The sequence below is a fragment of the Paramormyrops kingsleyae genome, chromosome 24 (assembly GCF_048594095.1).
Source record: "Paramormyrops kingsleyae isolate MSU_618 chromosome 24, PKINGS_0.4, whole genome shotgun sequence".
Lineage (NCBI taxonomy): Eukaryota > Metazoa > Chordata > Actinopteri > Osteoglossiformes > Mormyridae > Paramormyrops > Paramormyrops kingsleyae.
In genome coordinates this window covers 6,595,694-6,610,703 of record NC_132820.1, presented here as the reverse complement: position 1 = coordinate 6,610,703, position 15,010 = coordinate 6,595,694, and the positions used below count along the sequence as shown (strand labels likewise).

At 40.5% G+C, this 15,010-nt stretch overlaps 2 protein-coding genes across 4 annotated transcripts in view; one reads left to right on the top strand and one right to left on the bottom strand.

Annotated features, from left to right (window-relative positions):
• The window catches only part of stk32a (serine/threonine kinase 32A), a 39,176-nt gene extending 31,681 nt beyond the window's left edge, over nucleotides 1-7,495 (bottom strand). The window contains exons 1-5 of one of the 3 annotated variants that reach the window (XM_023803462.2): nucleotides 7,360-7,495; nucleotides 6,845-7,039; nucleotides 5,901-6,016; nucleotides 2,947-3,002; nucleotides 1,022-1,173 (exon numbers count right to left, since the gene is read on the bottom strand). In XM_023803462.2, coding sequence (XP_023659230.1) covers nucleotides 1,022-1,173; nucleotides 2,947-3,002; nucleotides 5,901-5,952 — 260 coding nt within the window. In that variant the 5' untranslated portion in view covers nucleotides 5,953-6,016; nucleotides 6,845-7,039; nucleotides 7,360-7,495. Of the gene's footprint in view, nucleotides 1-1,021; nucleotides 1,174-2,946; nucleotides 3,003-5,900; nucleotides 6,017-6,164; nucleotides 6,492-6,844; nucleotides 7,094-7,359 lie in introns of those variants that run through there. The other 2 variants (XM_023803461.2, XM_023803463.2) reach the window with 2 other exon arrangements.
• Nucleotides 7,496-11,227: 3,732 nt separating this feature from the next.
• stk10 (serine/threonine kinase 10) overlaps nucleotides 11,228-15,010 on the top strand; it is a 29,711-nt gene continuing 25,928 nt past the window's right edge. The window contains exon 1 of the mRNA XM_023803569.2: nucleotides 11,228-11,752. Within this exon, the coding sequence (XP_023659337.2) occupies nucleotides 11,597-11,752 (156 nt within the window). The 5' untranslated portion in view covers nucleotides 11,228-11,596. The remainder of the gene's footprint in view (nucleotides 11,753-15,010) is intronic.

Here is a 15,010-nt window from a genome sequence, read left to right as displayed (position 1 = left end):
CACCCCGCCAAGAAAGAAAAACACCATTCGGCACTAACTCTCATTTGGAACGATACAAATAAATAATGATAAAATTAAAAACTGATTTTACTAATTGAATTAGTACCACACAAATTTCCCCTGCTCCCCCTACCTCGTACTTCCAGCGGGGCGACCTGAGGTCAGCCCGGCTCCGCCCCCCTCACAATCTCGTACTTCGGAGTCGTCGCCTTCCTAGCCCACAAACTAAAATCAGGGCGCCTACTCCAACAAGATTAACTGACCCACATGTTTACGTGATATCATTAACGTGACGTGCAAATGAGCGACAGAAAACCGGTCACGCAAACGTCACCATTCCTATTATTTTTTATTTTCTCGTGCGGACGCCCCGTGCCCCCCCCCCCGGCAAACATTCCCGGTTGCCTGCCCATGATCCCTAAATCCGCCAGTGGGTTCTCGCTCTTCGTCTAGCCCGATATAATGAAGCCACTGGATGCTGCAGTTGGAGTGCAGAGGCAGAATGAGGGCAGGCCTCGCAGTGGCGCGCCCCACGCCAGCCGGGCAGCTAATCTCTGCTATCGCCGACCTTGGGCGTCTTGCTCAGCCCCGCCATCTGACTCGGTGCCCAGCTGCCTGCCACCTCTCCCCGAAAACAGCTGGCTAGCTCCAAGCCTTAAAGTGCTACTAAAAGGAGTAACCTTTCTAGTCCCTTCGGATTATTCTACTTGGATGCAACCCAGCACCCCCTGTATCTACTGTGACTTATACTCAGAAAACACTGCTATTAGCTATTAGCTACGCAGGTCCAAACATCAGTTTTTGTGTCAGGAAAGTTGCTTTTTTCAGTTTCCCAAGATCAGATGCATAACATAAGATTGTGCTTTAGTACAATTCATGCTACAAGCCACGTTCAAGCACATTAAGCTCTTCTGCACAGTAGACTGAAGCCCGCCGGGTCTGAAATTTAATCGTGACATAAATTTCCAATGCAGTTCAATGCCCCACTGTTGGATATTTCCAGAAAGAGATTCAAACCTACCAGAAGTTGACCAGGAAGGGGTGCTCCAGGTTTTGCATGATCTGCAGCTCCTTGAAGACGTTCCGGACCTCATTGCGTTCCACACACTTCAGCTTGTTCATGTACTTCATGGCGTACATCTTCTTGGTGTCTTTCTTCTGCACGATACACACCTACGAAGACCTTTAGCTGAGTCATTGACACAACAACCGGACGGCACGCATTTTGTTGTCCACTAGAACTGGAGGGATCTAGTCTTGAAAAGTCATTTTCATTTTCAGATTATTTACTATAACGCTCACAACTGTCGTCTGCTTTGTGAAACAGGGAGTCACTGAGAATCGCCTGCACACAATATTTAAATGTCAGACACGGTAGGCACAAAAATAAACAGAGATGGACACGAAATTTTATAAAAATAACATACAGAACACAAAAACAGTTTTCTACTACACTCAGAAAGAAGGGTAAAAAATTGTACCTTCGCGTGTCACTGGGGTTGTGCCCTCGTAATTGTACCTTTTAAAGTATAGAAATGAACTCAGAGGAACATCCCAAAGGTACAAACAGCATTAATGTACCATCAATGGTACAGAAATATTCCTCAAAGTCCATTTCTGTACCTTATAGGTACAATTACGTACAGCTAAGGGTACAATTGACAGACCCTTCAGGGTACAGCCCCTGTGACAAACAAAGGTACAAATTTTTACCTTTTTTTGTGTAGGTTATCAATCCTTCCCCTAATCATGCGTATTCGCTTCCCGTTTTCAAACAGCATGTAAAATATTCAGGCAACATTCAGAGCCAATAACGATATTTTGTCTACAGCTACAAGGAACACACAAGCTATAATGTTGATGAAAATTTGTAATCTGACTGTAATAGGACTTCAGTAATAAATGAATTATTTCCTGTTTATTTCTGACTAGTTTACGCTTCTGAGGTTATTCAGCTCGATTGAGTATTCATTTCCGTCTGTTTACACTATGCTTCATGTCATTTAACGTCGGTTTGTACCGAGAATCACTGCAGGTATGCTTCAGACTGAATGTTTATGCTTCACTAAAGCACTTCCTGAGTTTGTGTCACTGATAATGAAATTCATTCTGCCTCTTCATGGGATGAAGTACTTAGTTGCGTGCAGTACTTGCAGTATTTACATTACATGAGTACAATATCAATAATTACGACTCTGTCATGGTGACAATAAAGCTTGTACTCATATTTCACAGTATTGGGTAACACTTTACTTGAGGGGACTATTACTATTACTATCATTAGTTACTAAATAAGAGCATACTACTACTGTACTATTTGTGCCACCTCAAGTAAAAAAAGAAGTTGTGTCCTGTTCTGATGTGCTTTTGAAAAATGCATTTATTTTGAGAGACACCTTTGCATGAAGTGTAATCCAATAATAAAGAATAAAGAAATGTTCATTAAGGATCATTTATTAAATGTGACTGAGAGATCGAAAAAGCAGCCTAATGAAAATCACTGGACTACAGCACCTCACCTTCTGTACTCGGGTTAAATCGATTACTCACTGAAAGGTAATCAAGTACCTAATCAGGTATCAAAATGCAAAATAAAATGAAGACAATATTTGGGGGACAAAACAGCCTGCCTGTCCTTAATTGAAAGTAAAATTTGTTATGTAAAGGGTACAACCATGGTTAAAATTAGACAATATTGGATATTTGCCCTGCTCACAGACATTAGACCACTAAATGAAGTCTTAGTTACATACTGATCTCATGTTTGATCATCATTAATGAATCATGATGCATATTTTATCTTAAGTAGCTACGACATTTGTTCATGATTTGTACTTCAGCAGTAGCTGAGTTTAACTAAGTATTTGTGCCCCACCGAGTAAAGTGTTACTAAGTATTAAAAACCGAGACGAGGCTTTAGTGAATGATGACGTTCGAGGGTCTCACCTTTCCGAAAGTACCTTTCCCAATAGCTCTCAAGATCTGGAAGTGATCAAAATTGACTGCGGAAAGAAGAGAGACATATTATTCTCGTCTACTGTGCGCTGGACACATTTCGCTATGAATACTTTTCGAAGACCATTTGCAGACAGTGGGTGACAATTAGCCAGTTTTTAATAACCAGATGTAAAACAAAGTGATGTCATTGTCTCCATCCATCATCTAACTAAACAGATAAATGAAATACTAAATAGTTGCCTTTGCACAGCAAGCCAGTTACTTGGCATTTCTCCAACCTTCTACTTAAGGCTGCTTAGCTGCTTCCTTGATGTCTGCTGAAAATTTACAGAGTGTCAAACACACTTCCAAAATGTCCATCCATCCATCCATCCATCCATCCATCGAGTCCATTGGTCCTGTATAAATGTGGGACCCCCGGAGAGTATTCCAGGGAGCACATGGCACAAGGTGGGCGTACAGTGTAAGTGGCCCAGTGGGCTAAGTCTCCGTCTCTGTGACCGGAAGGTTGCCGGTTTGAGCCCCGGCCAATCCATCACAGGGCACGCTCTCACGTGACTTATACAAACGATCACACAATATAGGTAGAGTCACCTGTCTCCTTGTTTTTGGATTTCAGGAGAAAGCATATGGAAGAACAGGGAAAACTCCACACACAATGAGCTGGGACCAACTTCTAAAAAGCTCTAGTAAGCTTCTGTAACACACTGATGCTTAACAGCATCGCTGAAGGGTGAGGAGTTCAGACCAGAAAGTGGACGCTCGCATCATCTCGTCTTGTGCCTTAGTATGTGCCACGAACACCAAACGTGGACTGACTCATCGCGTTACGGGCTTGTCTCTAGGGGTGAGGTCACATGACCACGCTGTCCCCAGTGTCAGCTGACACCTCGCTTCCTCTCGAAGGGGACGGATCTGACCTGACACATCATGATGCACTTTATTAAGCCCCGTTTGCTTGCTTCCTCATTTGTGAACTGAACCTGCTCTCCTGGCTACATGAGAACATAATGGATTTTCCACCCTTCAGAGGAATTCATAACTAAACATAAATAAAAAACAAAAAAGCTACGTTTTCACCCAAGAGGGAACAACGGAAAATGTCGCCTGCGTTGCTTCTTGATGGTAACTTAGTCACGACAGCTATTAGAGAGGAATTTATCTTGTTGCTGTGGTAACAGACACGCAGTCCATTGGTTCTGCTATCTAGCTGTTAATAAACCATGATGAGCAGACAGACTCACATAAACTAGAGAAGATTAGACTTCTGATTATATACTGCTCTGGGACTATTTGAATCTGAATCTGACATCATACAATCATGAAAATCCTCAGCTGATGTATTAATACTGTGGATGAAAAAATTAACCAGGAAATTTGCATTTTGCTAAGAAATATCGTTACTACATTCATTATACCTCATGACATCATCGTACAACGTTGACTATATATCAACTCAATCTTTCCATCAAAACAGAACATACTCCATCAATCCGTTCATCTTTCAGCCACTAATCCTGGTCAGGGTTCCACGGAGGACTGGGGTACGCCCTGAACAGGATGCTAGTTCATTGCACGGCAAACGGTCGGTACTGTAACAGCGATGCAATAACCTGTATATTAAACATCCCCATAAATGGTCCCTCCAACTTTATTCAATCAGACCACTAATGAACTCACTGCAGTAACCTTCCTGAAGATGTAGGTCATCACTGTGAAGCTGTACTGTAATGGCAGAGAGGGAACTGCAATGTCACAGTACATACAAGTTTTTCTTTTTTTACCAAGGGATCATGCTCACGGTCTTAAGTACAGGTCACTAATGAATTTCGTGTCTGAGGTCCATTGATAAGAACGGCAACAAAACAGTGTTGCAAATTAATTACGTCCCTATTTTGAAACCCCTATTTTAAACCAGCTTCGGATAAATGAGCTTCAGTGGCCGTTCATCTCCGATTTCGAAGTAGCCAGAAGAAAAATGTGAACAGACACATCATTTATCAAAGAATTAAACAAAATACAATATCTCTAAAAAGAATTTTTAGCTACAAAATCCCACAAAGGGAGAAAACGCCTTGGGTGTTTCAGTGCCTTAATGACATGATGCGCAAGACTTGAAAGTCGCTGAGATGGATTTTGCCCTGTCAAGTTACAGCAGAACTTTGCATCTTCTAAAAACTTCTGAAGATTCTTGAAAAGTTTTTTGTAACTCCAAGGGTATTCTGCCTTCCAGAATGAACATGTTTCTTCTGAAGTGTGCCTCATATATTAAAAGTGAAGATTATAAATACAGTACCAAGTAAGGTATACCAGTTTTTTTTAGTATTCAAAATACTGCTAAAGCTTTACTTGAGGGGGCATAAATACTTACTAGTAACTCAATTACTACTAAAGCACAAATCATAAACAACTATAGTCACACTTTAGATAAACGATGCATCGATATTTCATTAATACGAACAAAGACGAGATGAGTACTTCACTTGCGTTATTCATGACTTGTTCCTTCAGTAGTTACTTCAATGGTCCACTAAGATTTACAGAATTAACAGTTATAGTAACCAATCTATCAACTGCTTGGGATAAAAGATGCGTCACAATTCATTAACGATTAACAAACATGAGATCAGTATTTTACATGTGTTATTCGTGTTCCTTCAGTAGTTCCTTAGCAGTTCACAAAGGTTTACGCAATTAAAAGATATAGTAAATATAGTACTTGCTTGAGATAAAAGAATAGTGAAAATTCATTAATGATGAATAAACATAATATCAATATATAACTAAGATTTAGATTGTGGTTAATTAATACATTAGTAATAGCATAAACGTACATTATTTGTGCCCCCTCAAGTAAAGTCTTAGCAAAATATTTAATCGGCGTATTTACGAGAAAACACGTAAAAGCTGGTAAAACAGCTGCATACTAGGATGAGACTCACCCTCATCGCTGTCACTGACGGCTGCGGACTTGCTGGACTGTCCGAGACCCATGCTGCTCTGTGCCGATCCCCCAGCTCATCTGCTACGATACGGAGCCGCAGACCTGCAATCCTACCTGCACAGATGAATGCGACTTTCAAGACACGGAAAATCAGGATAAACATGTTACCCCAGCTACATTACGGTTTATATTCAAAATGCTGGTCAAATAACACGTGTTGTGTCTCCTATCGCCCGCAGCTTCCATACGAAAACTTCCTCACCTGCCCATCAAGGCGTGGAGGCTCCGACAGAGCAATGAGATGTGAAATAGGATAGGGGTTAGCGCAAACCTTAATGTTCTTATTTGCATTTTGCCCTCCCAAAACAAACGCCCTACCGCAACTAACCCCCAATATACTGTATGGCACTAAATTAACGATACCGCCACAAAAACTGGAACTTCATCCGCTTGCACGAAGCTCCATAAATATGCAGGACACGAATATCCAAGTCAATGATTTTTTATTTTTTTTTTACAACCGCTCGCCTCGCTGCCGAAGTTCCATGAACATTATTTGCGCTGGTTAAGTTGCGTCCTTCCCGAGATGAATTTGATATTGCGGCGAGAGGGACGCGCCTCCGCACGCGCTACACTAGAGCGCGAGACACGCAAGAGGCGCAATCATAACTACGGGGATAAAAGCATCCCCCCTCCATACCTACACCATGCATGCAATGCACACAAAACTTTATGCAAAGTTACCGGCTGACCGATTTTAAAAGCTATTTCCATATAACCTTGCGGAGGTCATAAACATCTCTCATGCACCTTTCGTTATTTAATCAGAGGAACTCCCCAAATTTCAATGGATAGAACAGATTAAAACCGCACTGATGAATGAATGCTGAAGGACAATATCCCTTTATATAACAATACAGAACATACGTGTATTATACGTACCTGTACTGGCGCACTGGTTTGTCACAGTAAACACATATATCCAAATAAATACAACCCGAGAAGCGACTCGTTCTCCCGAGCATCATCCAGACCCCCCCCTTTGGCGCGAGGAGCAGCTGAACTCGCGTGCCTGGTGGGAGATACGCTGACGAGTCCCTTGGGATGTGGCTCCGCTTTCTCTGTAACTTGGGCGAACTGCAAGAGAGACGTGAGCTCTGGCACCGGGTAACTGGGATCCAGCAATATCACAATAACAACAACCGACTGAAACACTGATAAACGTGATCAGCACACAGGCTGCCACAGAATATTTATCGGACTATGTCACGCTGTGCTGTAGTGTGTCGCCAATCATCGATGGGGGAACTTACAATAACCTCAGCACCTACAGTATATTTGGCATTTAAAGAACATTAAGCAGAAGCCCGTATTTTTTTCACACAAAAAAAGCAAAACATAGGTGAGATTTTAAAGAACGACAGTTAATCGACAGAAAAACAGTCGATGCAACGTACCAGAGCAATAACGCGATATTATGAGGATGGCACTGGATATGCTTCGATTTTTAAAAGTTTCCACCCATATATATATATATACACATACATATCATTAATTGGTAGTGCATATTATGTGTGTACATATTGCTTATTTATATATTTGTTAGATTTAAGATAGTATATTTTTTGTTTTTACTTAACTGGTTTTACATAAACCAATGCAAAATCTCAGGAGTGATTCAGGGTTACGTTTTAATGCATGATGTACGTGTATAACTATGCATGTGACAAATAAAACGTCTTAAATAAATGTCAGTTTTTTTCCCGATGACGAAACTAATAGGCGTGGTTCAAAAGAACATAAAGCTCATTAAAGTCAGCCTGCGACTCACCCAACACTGCGCAGTCCCCAAGGCTTGTATATCAAATAAAGAAGACGAGGAACATTGCTATGTAATCTCCATAAAGTGCATTCATCTATTGCAAACTGCCCGGCAGCTCTTAATTGCACAGGTCAAGGTTGTGTGACCGTGGCACGGTTTTTGCTTACTGTGCACGCTGCCCTCGAACCATCCAAAAACGATTTTATTCTATACACTCAAAAAGTTCCACTGAAACGGATCTCACCTTTAATAAAGGAAGGCAACTTACGTGTAGTACAGGCGGAGCGTGAAGGTATTAAAACCTACTTTTAATAACGCTTTTTGCATTTAACGCGATTTCTACTTTTAGCTTTGTATATATTTCTACCAAGTTGTAAGCCGTCATTGAATGATTTTTTTAAGTGAAAGGAATGACCTCGTTTACTGCGCTGATTCATGCATTTCGGTCAGTTTGTTCAATGAGTAAATCATCGTTCATTTCGAACACGAGCAAGATCAGGATGATGACCGAGAAACTCTCTCTTTCGCCACACACTGGTATAGTGACCTATGCATATCTGAAGGAGTAAGCATGGGCAATTAATGTCATTAAGTTCAATATAGAGTACAATAAGTAAATAAAGAAAATCATGAAATATATAGGCCTAACAACATACAATAAATATGCAGCATTCGTGATTATATAGGCCTAGTCATGTATAATTAAGCGCAATTACAATAAAATGCAAATTTTATAAAAAAATAAAAGGCACCGCTTAGGAATCATTTATTTGAAAATAATCCATTCCCTGAAAGAATCGTAATTTTCACTTTTTCACGTCAACATAAAACTTAAAAAGTTCATATGAATAGCACGGAATGGAACTTCTGCCACCTAGTGGACGAACAATGCTAATATTATCAGGAATATTTACCCAAACAGGAGGAAAATTAACATTATACATATCGCACAATTAAATAATCAACATAATATAAAGGTATTACATTATCAGACTTGCATCCTCCATCAATCTATCTTCCAAGTGCTTATTCTGGTTCCAATTTCGTATTTATAGCGGAAGAAATTACTTTCTCAGACTTAAGTGTTTATGTCTCAGATTCGTGGAAAATTGGGAACATTCTTTGCGGAGGACGAAGCTAAAGACATTCGTGGCCAAACGTCGCTAGCATTTTTAAAGTACATTCTTTTGAAAAATGGTGTCTCTGGGCGCAGATTGTATGAAATGCCTGAATATTTCTTCCTTCCTCTCATCAGTTATGAGTTTTCAGTATTGCTGACTAGAGGTAACTGAGTTAAAGTCTGAAATAGTATTAAATATGTGAGGGGATGACAGTCTGAATCCAACCCTAGCGGGACTTTAGTCACAGACGACTTTACCAGGGTGCAATTGCACCCCCTACAGGCCACATGAAAATATTGCGCCCACAACCGGAGTGCGCAGATGCTACAGCTCGGCCCACAAGTTTCAGGAGGTAAGGGGTGTGATCAGTAACCTCCGTTTTATTTAGGAGAACAAATCAGTGCATACTCCATGCAATAACTGGACTTATGCTCGCAGTGTTAGAGGGATACAGCCACATTTGGGAGTGACTTGCAAATGTACATTTTCTGTTGTGAAAGGCGTGTGTGTCCTGGATTATGCTCATTTGGTGGCTGGCATCATTTTTCCAAACGTGGCTAATTTGTGGGTTGTTTCTATTTAAACTACAGGTAGCGTGAAATTAGTTGTGTCTGTATGTATTGTCTTTTTCACAAACCTCGCGAAACTAATTTCTTGTCCTGTAGGATCAGGTCATTACTGTGGATAACGAAGGCGTTGGACCACCAAGACAGCACAGTGACTTAAGGCAATACCTCCCTTTGCTGCATATCTACAACACAATAACATCTACAATAATTTTCTGGGATAACGTGCCACTATATAAATAATGAAATGGAAACAGTTTGTGTCAGGATTATGTGTATTAATATGCAGCTTGTATGTATCGATTGTCTTTGATAGAACCACGTTATTTCACTGTTATTCTCTTAATATCCTTTAGCGTGAACCAAAGAATTATTAGAAAACGTATTCAGTTACGAGCGTACGAGCCGTCTCACACCTCTGGGACCTCAGACGTCCGAGTCTCCTCCTTGGCTCCTTTTATGGAGTTTGGATATTCTCCCCGTTTCCTCCGAGGGAAATTTTGAAGTTACCAAATTGTATGAATGTGTTATCAGAAGGTGTGAACGTGTGAACGTGGTGTGTGTCTACGCCCTGCGATGGGTTGGCACCCTATCCTAGGTTGTTCCCTGTCTTGTGTCTGTAGCCTCCAGGGGCCTGTTTCACAAAGCAGGATTTCTTGCTTAGCCAGATAACTTGCCAGATTTAAGGTAGTCTGGGCTAAATAGACCTTATTTTCATCAACTTACATTTAGCCCAGACTACCTTAAATCTGGCAAGTAATCTGGCTAAGCAAGAAATCCTGCTTTGTGAAACAGGCCCCAGGATAGGCTCTGTACTGATGCTGAATAGGACAAGCAGGTACAGAAAATGGATATATTAATCTATGCACACTCATAATGTTAACTTTATCATATTTAGCTACAGAATGCAAACGCAACTTTTAATACAAGTTAATCCTCAAGTACCGTAAAATGTCGTAATTATATAGAAGAAACATAGTCTAATCAAGAATGAAAGAGAAACGATAACATTAAAACGTGTGACCACATCCGGAGCTCTTGTCAGCGGAAAGTAGTTTGTACTGCAGCAATGAAATCAGAGTGATAAAACGTACTTTATGATCCGGAAGGAAATAAGTTAGAAAAGCAGTGTTTCAAGTTCCAGTTCAAGCTCCAGGAAGAATCTTGTCGTAATGTTAGTTTTGAAAAAGTAAATGTATGTGAATTGAACTGTCAGTGAAGCAACTAAATATAATTCAGTGACAGACACGCACAATCACCACCAGGTGGCAGGTGTGGGGAAAAAAAACTTTACACAGTACTAATATAAAATAAAGGAGTATTAACGCTTTGTAATAATATGACATATTGCGATCCTTACCACTTCTCTGAAAATCTGTGGTTTTATACCACAATAAATTTGTTATATAGATAAGTTATAAATATATTTATATGCAACCATTCGACGCCATTATTTCATACATTTACATTCAACTTTTAAACATAAATTGTAGGCCTATTTAAAACAAGAGCATAAAAAATCTTGCAATAATGTCAACTGTAAAGATACATTGCCTTGCACACAGTTGTTTTTCTTTTCACACTTAAAGCGCTCTAGCATCTGATTAACCACACAAACTGCGGGTAATAATTTTGTGGAAGAGCCTTTGAAAGCACTTTGACCAATTTAATGGAGAAAAAAAAAACACCTACACAGATGCGCCCATTACCGACGACGGGAAATGTAGTCCTATTTTCGGGAAACTACATAATAACCTATGGAGGAAAAACTACAAATTCAACATGGCTACGGGGCTGGCTGTTAACCGTAGGGTGGGGCTTGTCTGTTGTGCGCTGAGTCGGACCAAGAGCTTTAGCTGAGATCAGTTTGTAGCAGGTAGAAACAGTAAGGAGCTTTAAGAAAGGGAGTCAATCCAGAGGTCAGCTTTTATTTTGCGAAAAAGAAGAGCTCTGTACGGTGAAACAATGCAGAATAACGCGAGCTGTGTTAAGTGAAAAGATTTAAAGTTATTTTGCTGTACTTTTATATAATTTACCATTATTGCCATTAGAATATTTCTAAATATTGAAAGTGAGCTTGATACAAGTTGTTCGTAGTGAATGAAAGGCAGTCAAAGGCTGGAGTTTGGGTAGTCATTGGAAAGTTCACAGTGGAAAGTTTTTTTTTAAGTTTCAAGGCGTCGGCATGGCTTTTGCTAAATTCAGCAAAATACTTCGACTGTCTAATAACGATAAAAAGAAAGCAAAGCAATATGAGCACGTTCGCCGGGACATAAATCCTAATGATATTTGGGAAATCGTGGGAGAACTCGGCGATGGAGCTTTTGGGAAAGTTTACAAGGTAAGAAAGCGGTTTGAATGTCTGAATGTGGGACTTGACCGGCTGATTTAACTACTTTCTGGATATAACACGCAAAGCTGTATCTCGTAATTTCACGCCTTTGTCAGATAGACGTAATTTTAAGATGAACACATCAGAATTGCCCATTATAAACTTAAGATCTTGGCGCTGGTTATGCTGCCTGTTTTAGTTTATTGTACTAAATGCGCACCTGAAAGCGACTTACCGCTGCTGTCAAAACACAAGTCCCGTGGAGATCTATTAACACAGCGGGTATTTTGGGGTTAATCGGGGTCGAAAATGGGAAGCAAACTACCGTACTTAAGTATATATAAAAAAAGCATAAATGAATAAGATCGTTGTTAAACGCTGTTAGTGTACCGTTACGTTATTTTGGGGATGTAGGGCATGGTCAGCCGAGACTTACTGAAGGTGTTATGCCAAAAAACGCATCCCTGCCTTAGAATGCATGCCGGTGTTCCGACGAGTTGAGCTTTTAAGGGTCTTTTTTAGGGGTTAGGGTTTTAGGGGTGTTTTGGGGGTTAGGACTAGGGTTTTAAGGGTGTTTTGGGGGTTAGGGTTTTAGAGGTTTTTTGGGGGTTAGGGTTAGAGTTTTACGGTTTTTTGGGGGCTATTGATTAGCACTACGCTAGCCTTACTCGACAAAGTAGTTCAACTCGTTTCAGATAAGCGACCAATCGGTCATTTAGAGACAACAGGCATGCATTCTACGGCAGGGATGCCTTTTTCGGCATAACACCTGCGTCTGGCGTCCGTATCTTCTTGCACCTGTTCTAGGCGTTTTAAATGGGGATCAATAGCTGGCAATTAAGCGCCTTTCTATTAATCGCCTTGTCGATTATAACAACTAAAAGTCATCTAGGTGGCACGTGTGACACGATTTTTTCTAGACCGAGTGTAGAAATTCTAAACTTCAGTAGTACTGAACTATTACTTTATTCAGTAGACTAATACCAACATTTAATCAATGATTATTTTAATGAATGTGTCACACATATTCTAACCATAATATGGAAGAGTTAAATACGGAGGGCTATTCTTGATGAATACCGTAATGGTATCTAGACGCAAATGGTATTACTCATTGTTTCATTTGCTGAAATATTGGAAATTAATTCCTCCTTGCTTGCGCACTCTCCTTGTTAACTAAGTCATCCAAGCTTGAAAAACATGTTTTGAATAATTGATTGATGTATTACGTTAAGTAAAACTGGTTTGTCCTTGAAACGCGTTCATCACAGTAAATGTGTTTGTGTTTATTTGGTACTTATCGGCATGGCAATAGAATAATGAACTTTGAAGAAAAGAAACATTTAGACTTTCTTTTGATATTTGGTGCCGTGTTTATAGATAAATAGGATAATCTATAAGATAATAGGATAGGATAATCTAATCCAACTATACACCTGTTATATACACCATTCCTTCAGTGCTGGGATTGACTTTACACAGATTTGTTGAAATTGCATCCTAGCAGGAATGCAAGGCGTGATCCTTCAGACCAGTCCGTCATCAGTGATCTCGGGGTTTTGTCGTGGGCGAGACCCATCAGGAAGACCCCACCCTAAGAATTCATAAACTGGGAGGGGACGGGGGTGAGGAAAGGGAAAGGAATCTTTAATTTCGACATGTGTCATGAGATCAGAGATGAGATCTGATTCTTTCCCCTAAACATCTGCCGGCAGAGGAGCACAATGACATGGACAGACCCAAAAGTAACACACCCCTAATACTCTGCATGCCATTAGACCTTTTTTTTTGTTTTGGGCTCTCTAAACTTGCAGATCATGGTGTGTCACAGTTTTTTTAATGGCGTATTGTTTTAGCTTTGTGGACGTACAGTTAAAGCAGTAATTTTGCATGCTGGGGGTGGGGCAAAGATATTCTGCCTGGGTCTGTATTCTGGTCACGCTTGGTGCCAGTGTGGTTAAGGTCTGCTGTGCCCAATTCCGGTTCCTCTGAATCGAGAAGGATGTGATTCACTTCAGCGCAGTGCGAAGGCCTGAGAACATCATGAAATTACTTATTAGAGGACACTGTCTAAATTTGAGGCAGCAGTGACAGCATCGTGCTTTTACTTCTCAGTATTTCACATTATACATCTTACAAAGGGCTGGCTGGCTTTTTTTGTCGTCTGAAGAACCACGTTGACGTTGTGGTGTGTTTATGGTTGCGGTTCACACGTGGAACGCCCTTCTGGAACAGGTTACTTCTGCTAAGAGAATAACATAAAGCGAAAATAAAACCTTGCCAATGTTCTTTACAGAATGGGGGCATTTTAAAAAGACCGTTTTAGGTTCAAAGATCAGGCCATTGTACCTTTGCGACTGGACTTTAAAGCAAGCTGTTGCAATACAGTTTTGGTTGTATTAATGGATTTTTTAAGTATTCAATGGCTTTGGTTGAGAGAGTCTCAACCATCAAGGAATATGAATTTCTGTAGGATATCTTTGCTGACTGTTGCACTGAGATGTGCAGTTGCTCTGTGTCAGGATTTTCCACACCATGTTGGAGAGTCTTCCAACAGCACAATCCTCTCCTACACCAGTAATATACTTTTTTTTTTTTCTCTTTTGCTGATTCTGCTTAAAAGTGAGTAAAGAGAAACTTCACCCCTATGTTCTGCTCTCATGGTCTTTATCGTGGCGTAAAATTGGCATTTCTAGGTCGGCACACCCAGAATGCCTTTCGGTGGTGTTTCACAGCCAAGTTTATTCCTGTTCTTGGGTTGACTCGCATTATGAAATAAAGGATTCCCTGAGTTGAGGTTGGTGGTTACAGACCCGCTCTGTACAGTCTAAAAGGGAATTTGTGGTGTTTAGACACAGCGAGATTTATAATTCGTCCTCTGAGAGACGGGGTGACGTGTATGCATCATGCAGCAGTATTTAAAGTCCCTCTGGAGTCTCTGAGAATCGCGGTCCTGCTGCAGTCGATATTAAGCAGTTAAAGTAGCCCGACAAAGCAACTCGTATGAGAGGCCAGCAAGGGTCCGACCATCTAACCACAGGCACACTTTTATTACAGAGAAATGCCGTTAATTAAAATTATTTTGTGCTGCAAATTCGCTGTCTAATACTGGGCTGCTGTTATGATTGTTGAACAGATGCTAATCGGTGAGCTACTGCGTACTAGTTTCGGGTGGGGATCCGCTAAACTGGATTTCTCCGTTGCTTAAGCTAGAAGTCATAATTATCCAATAGGAATTAATTGCCTTAGCTAGACTCTTATTGGACA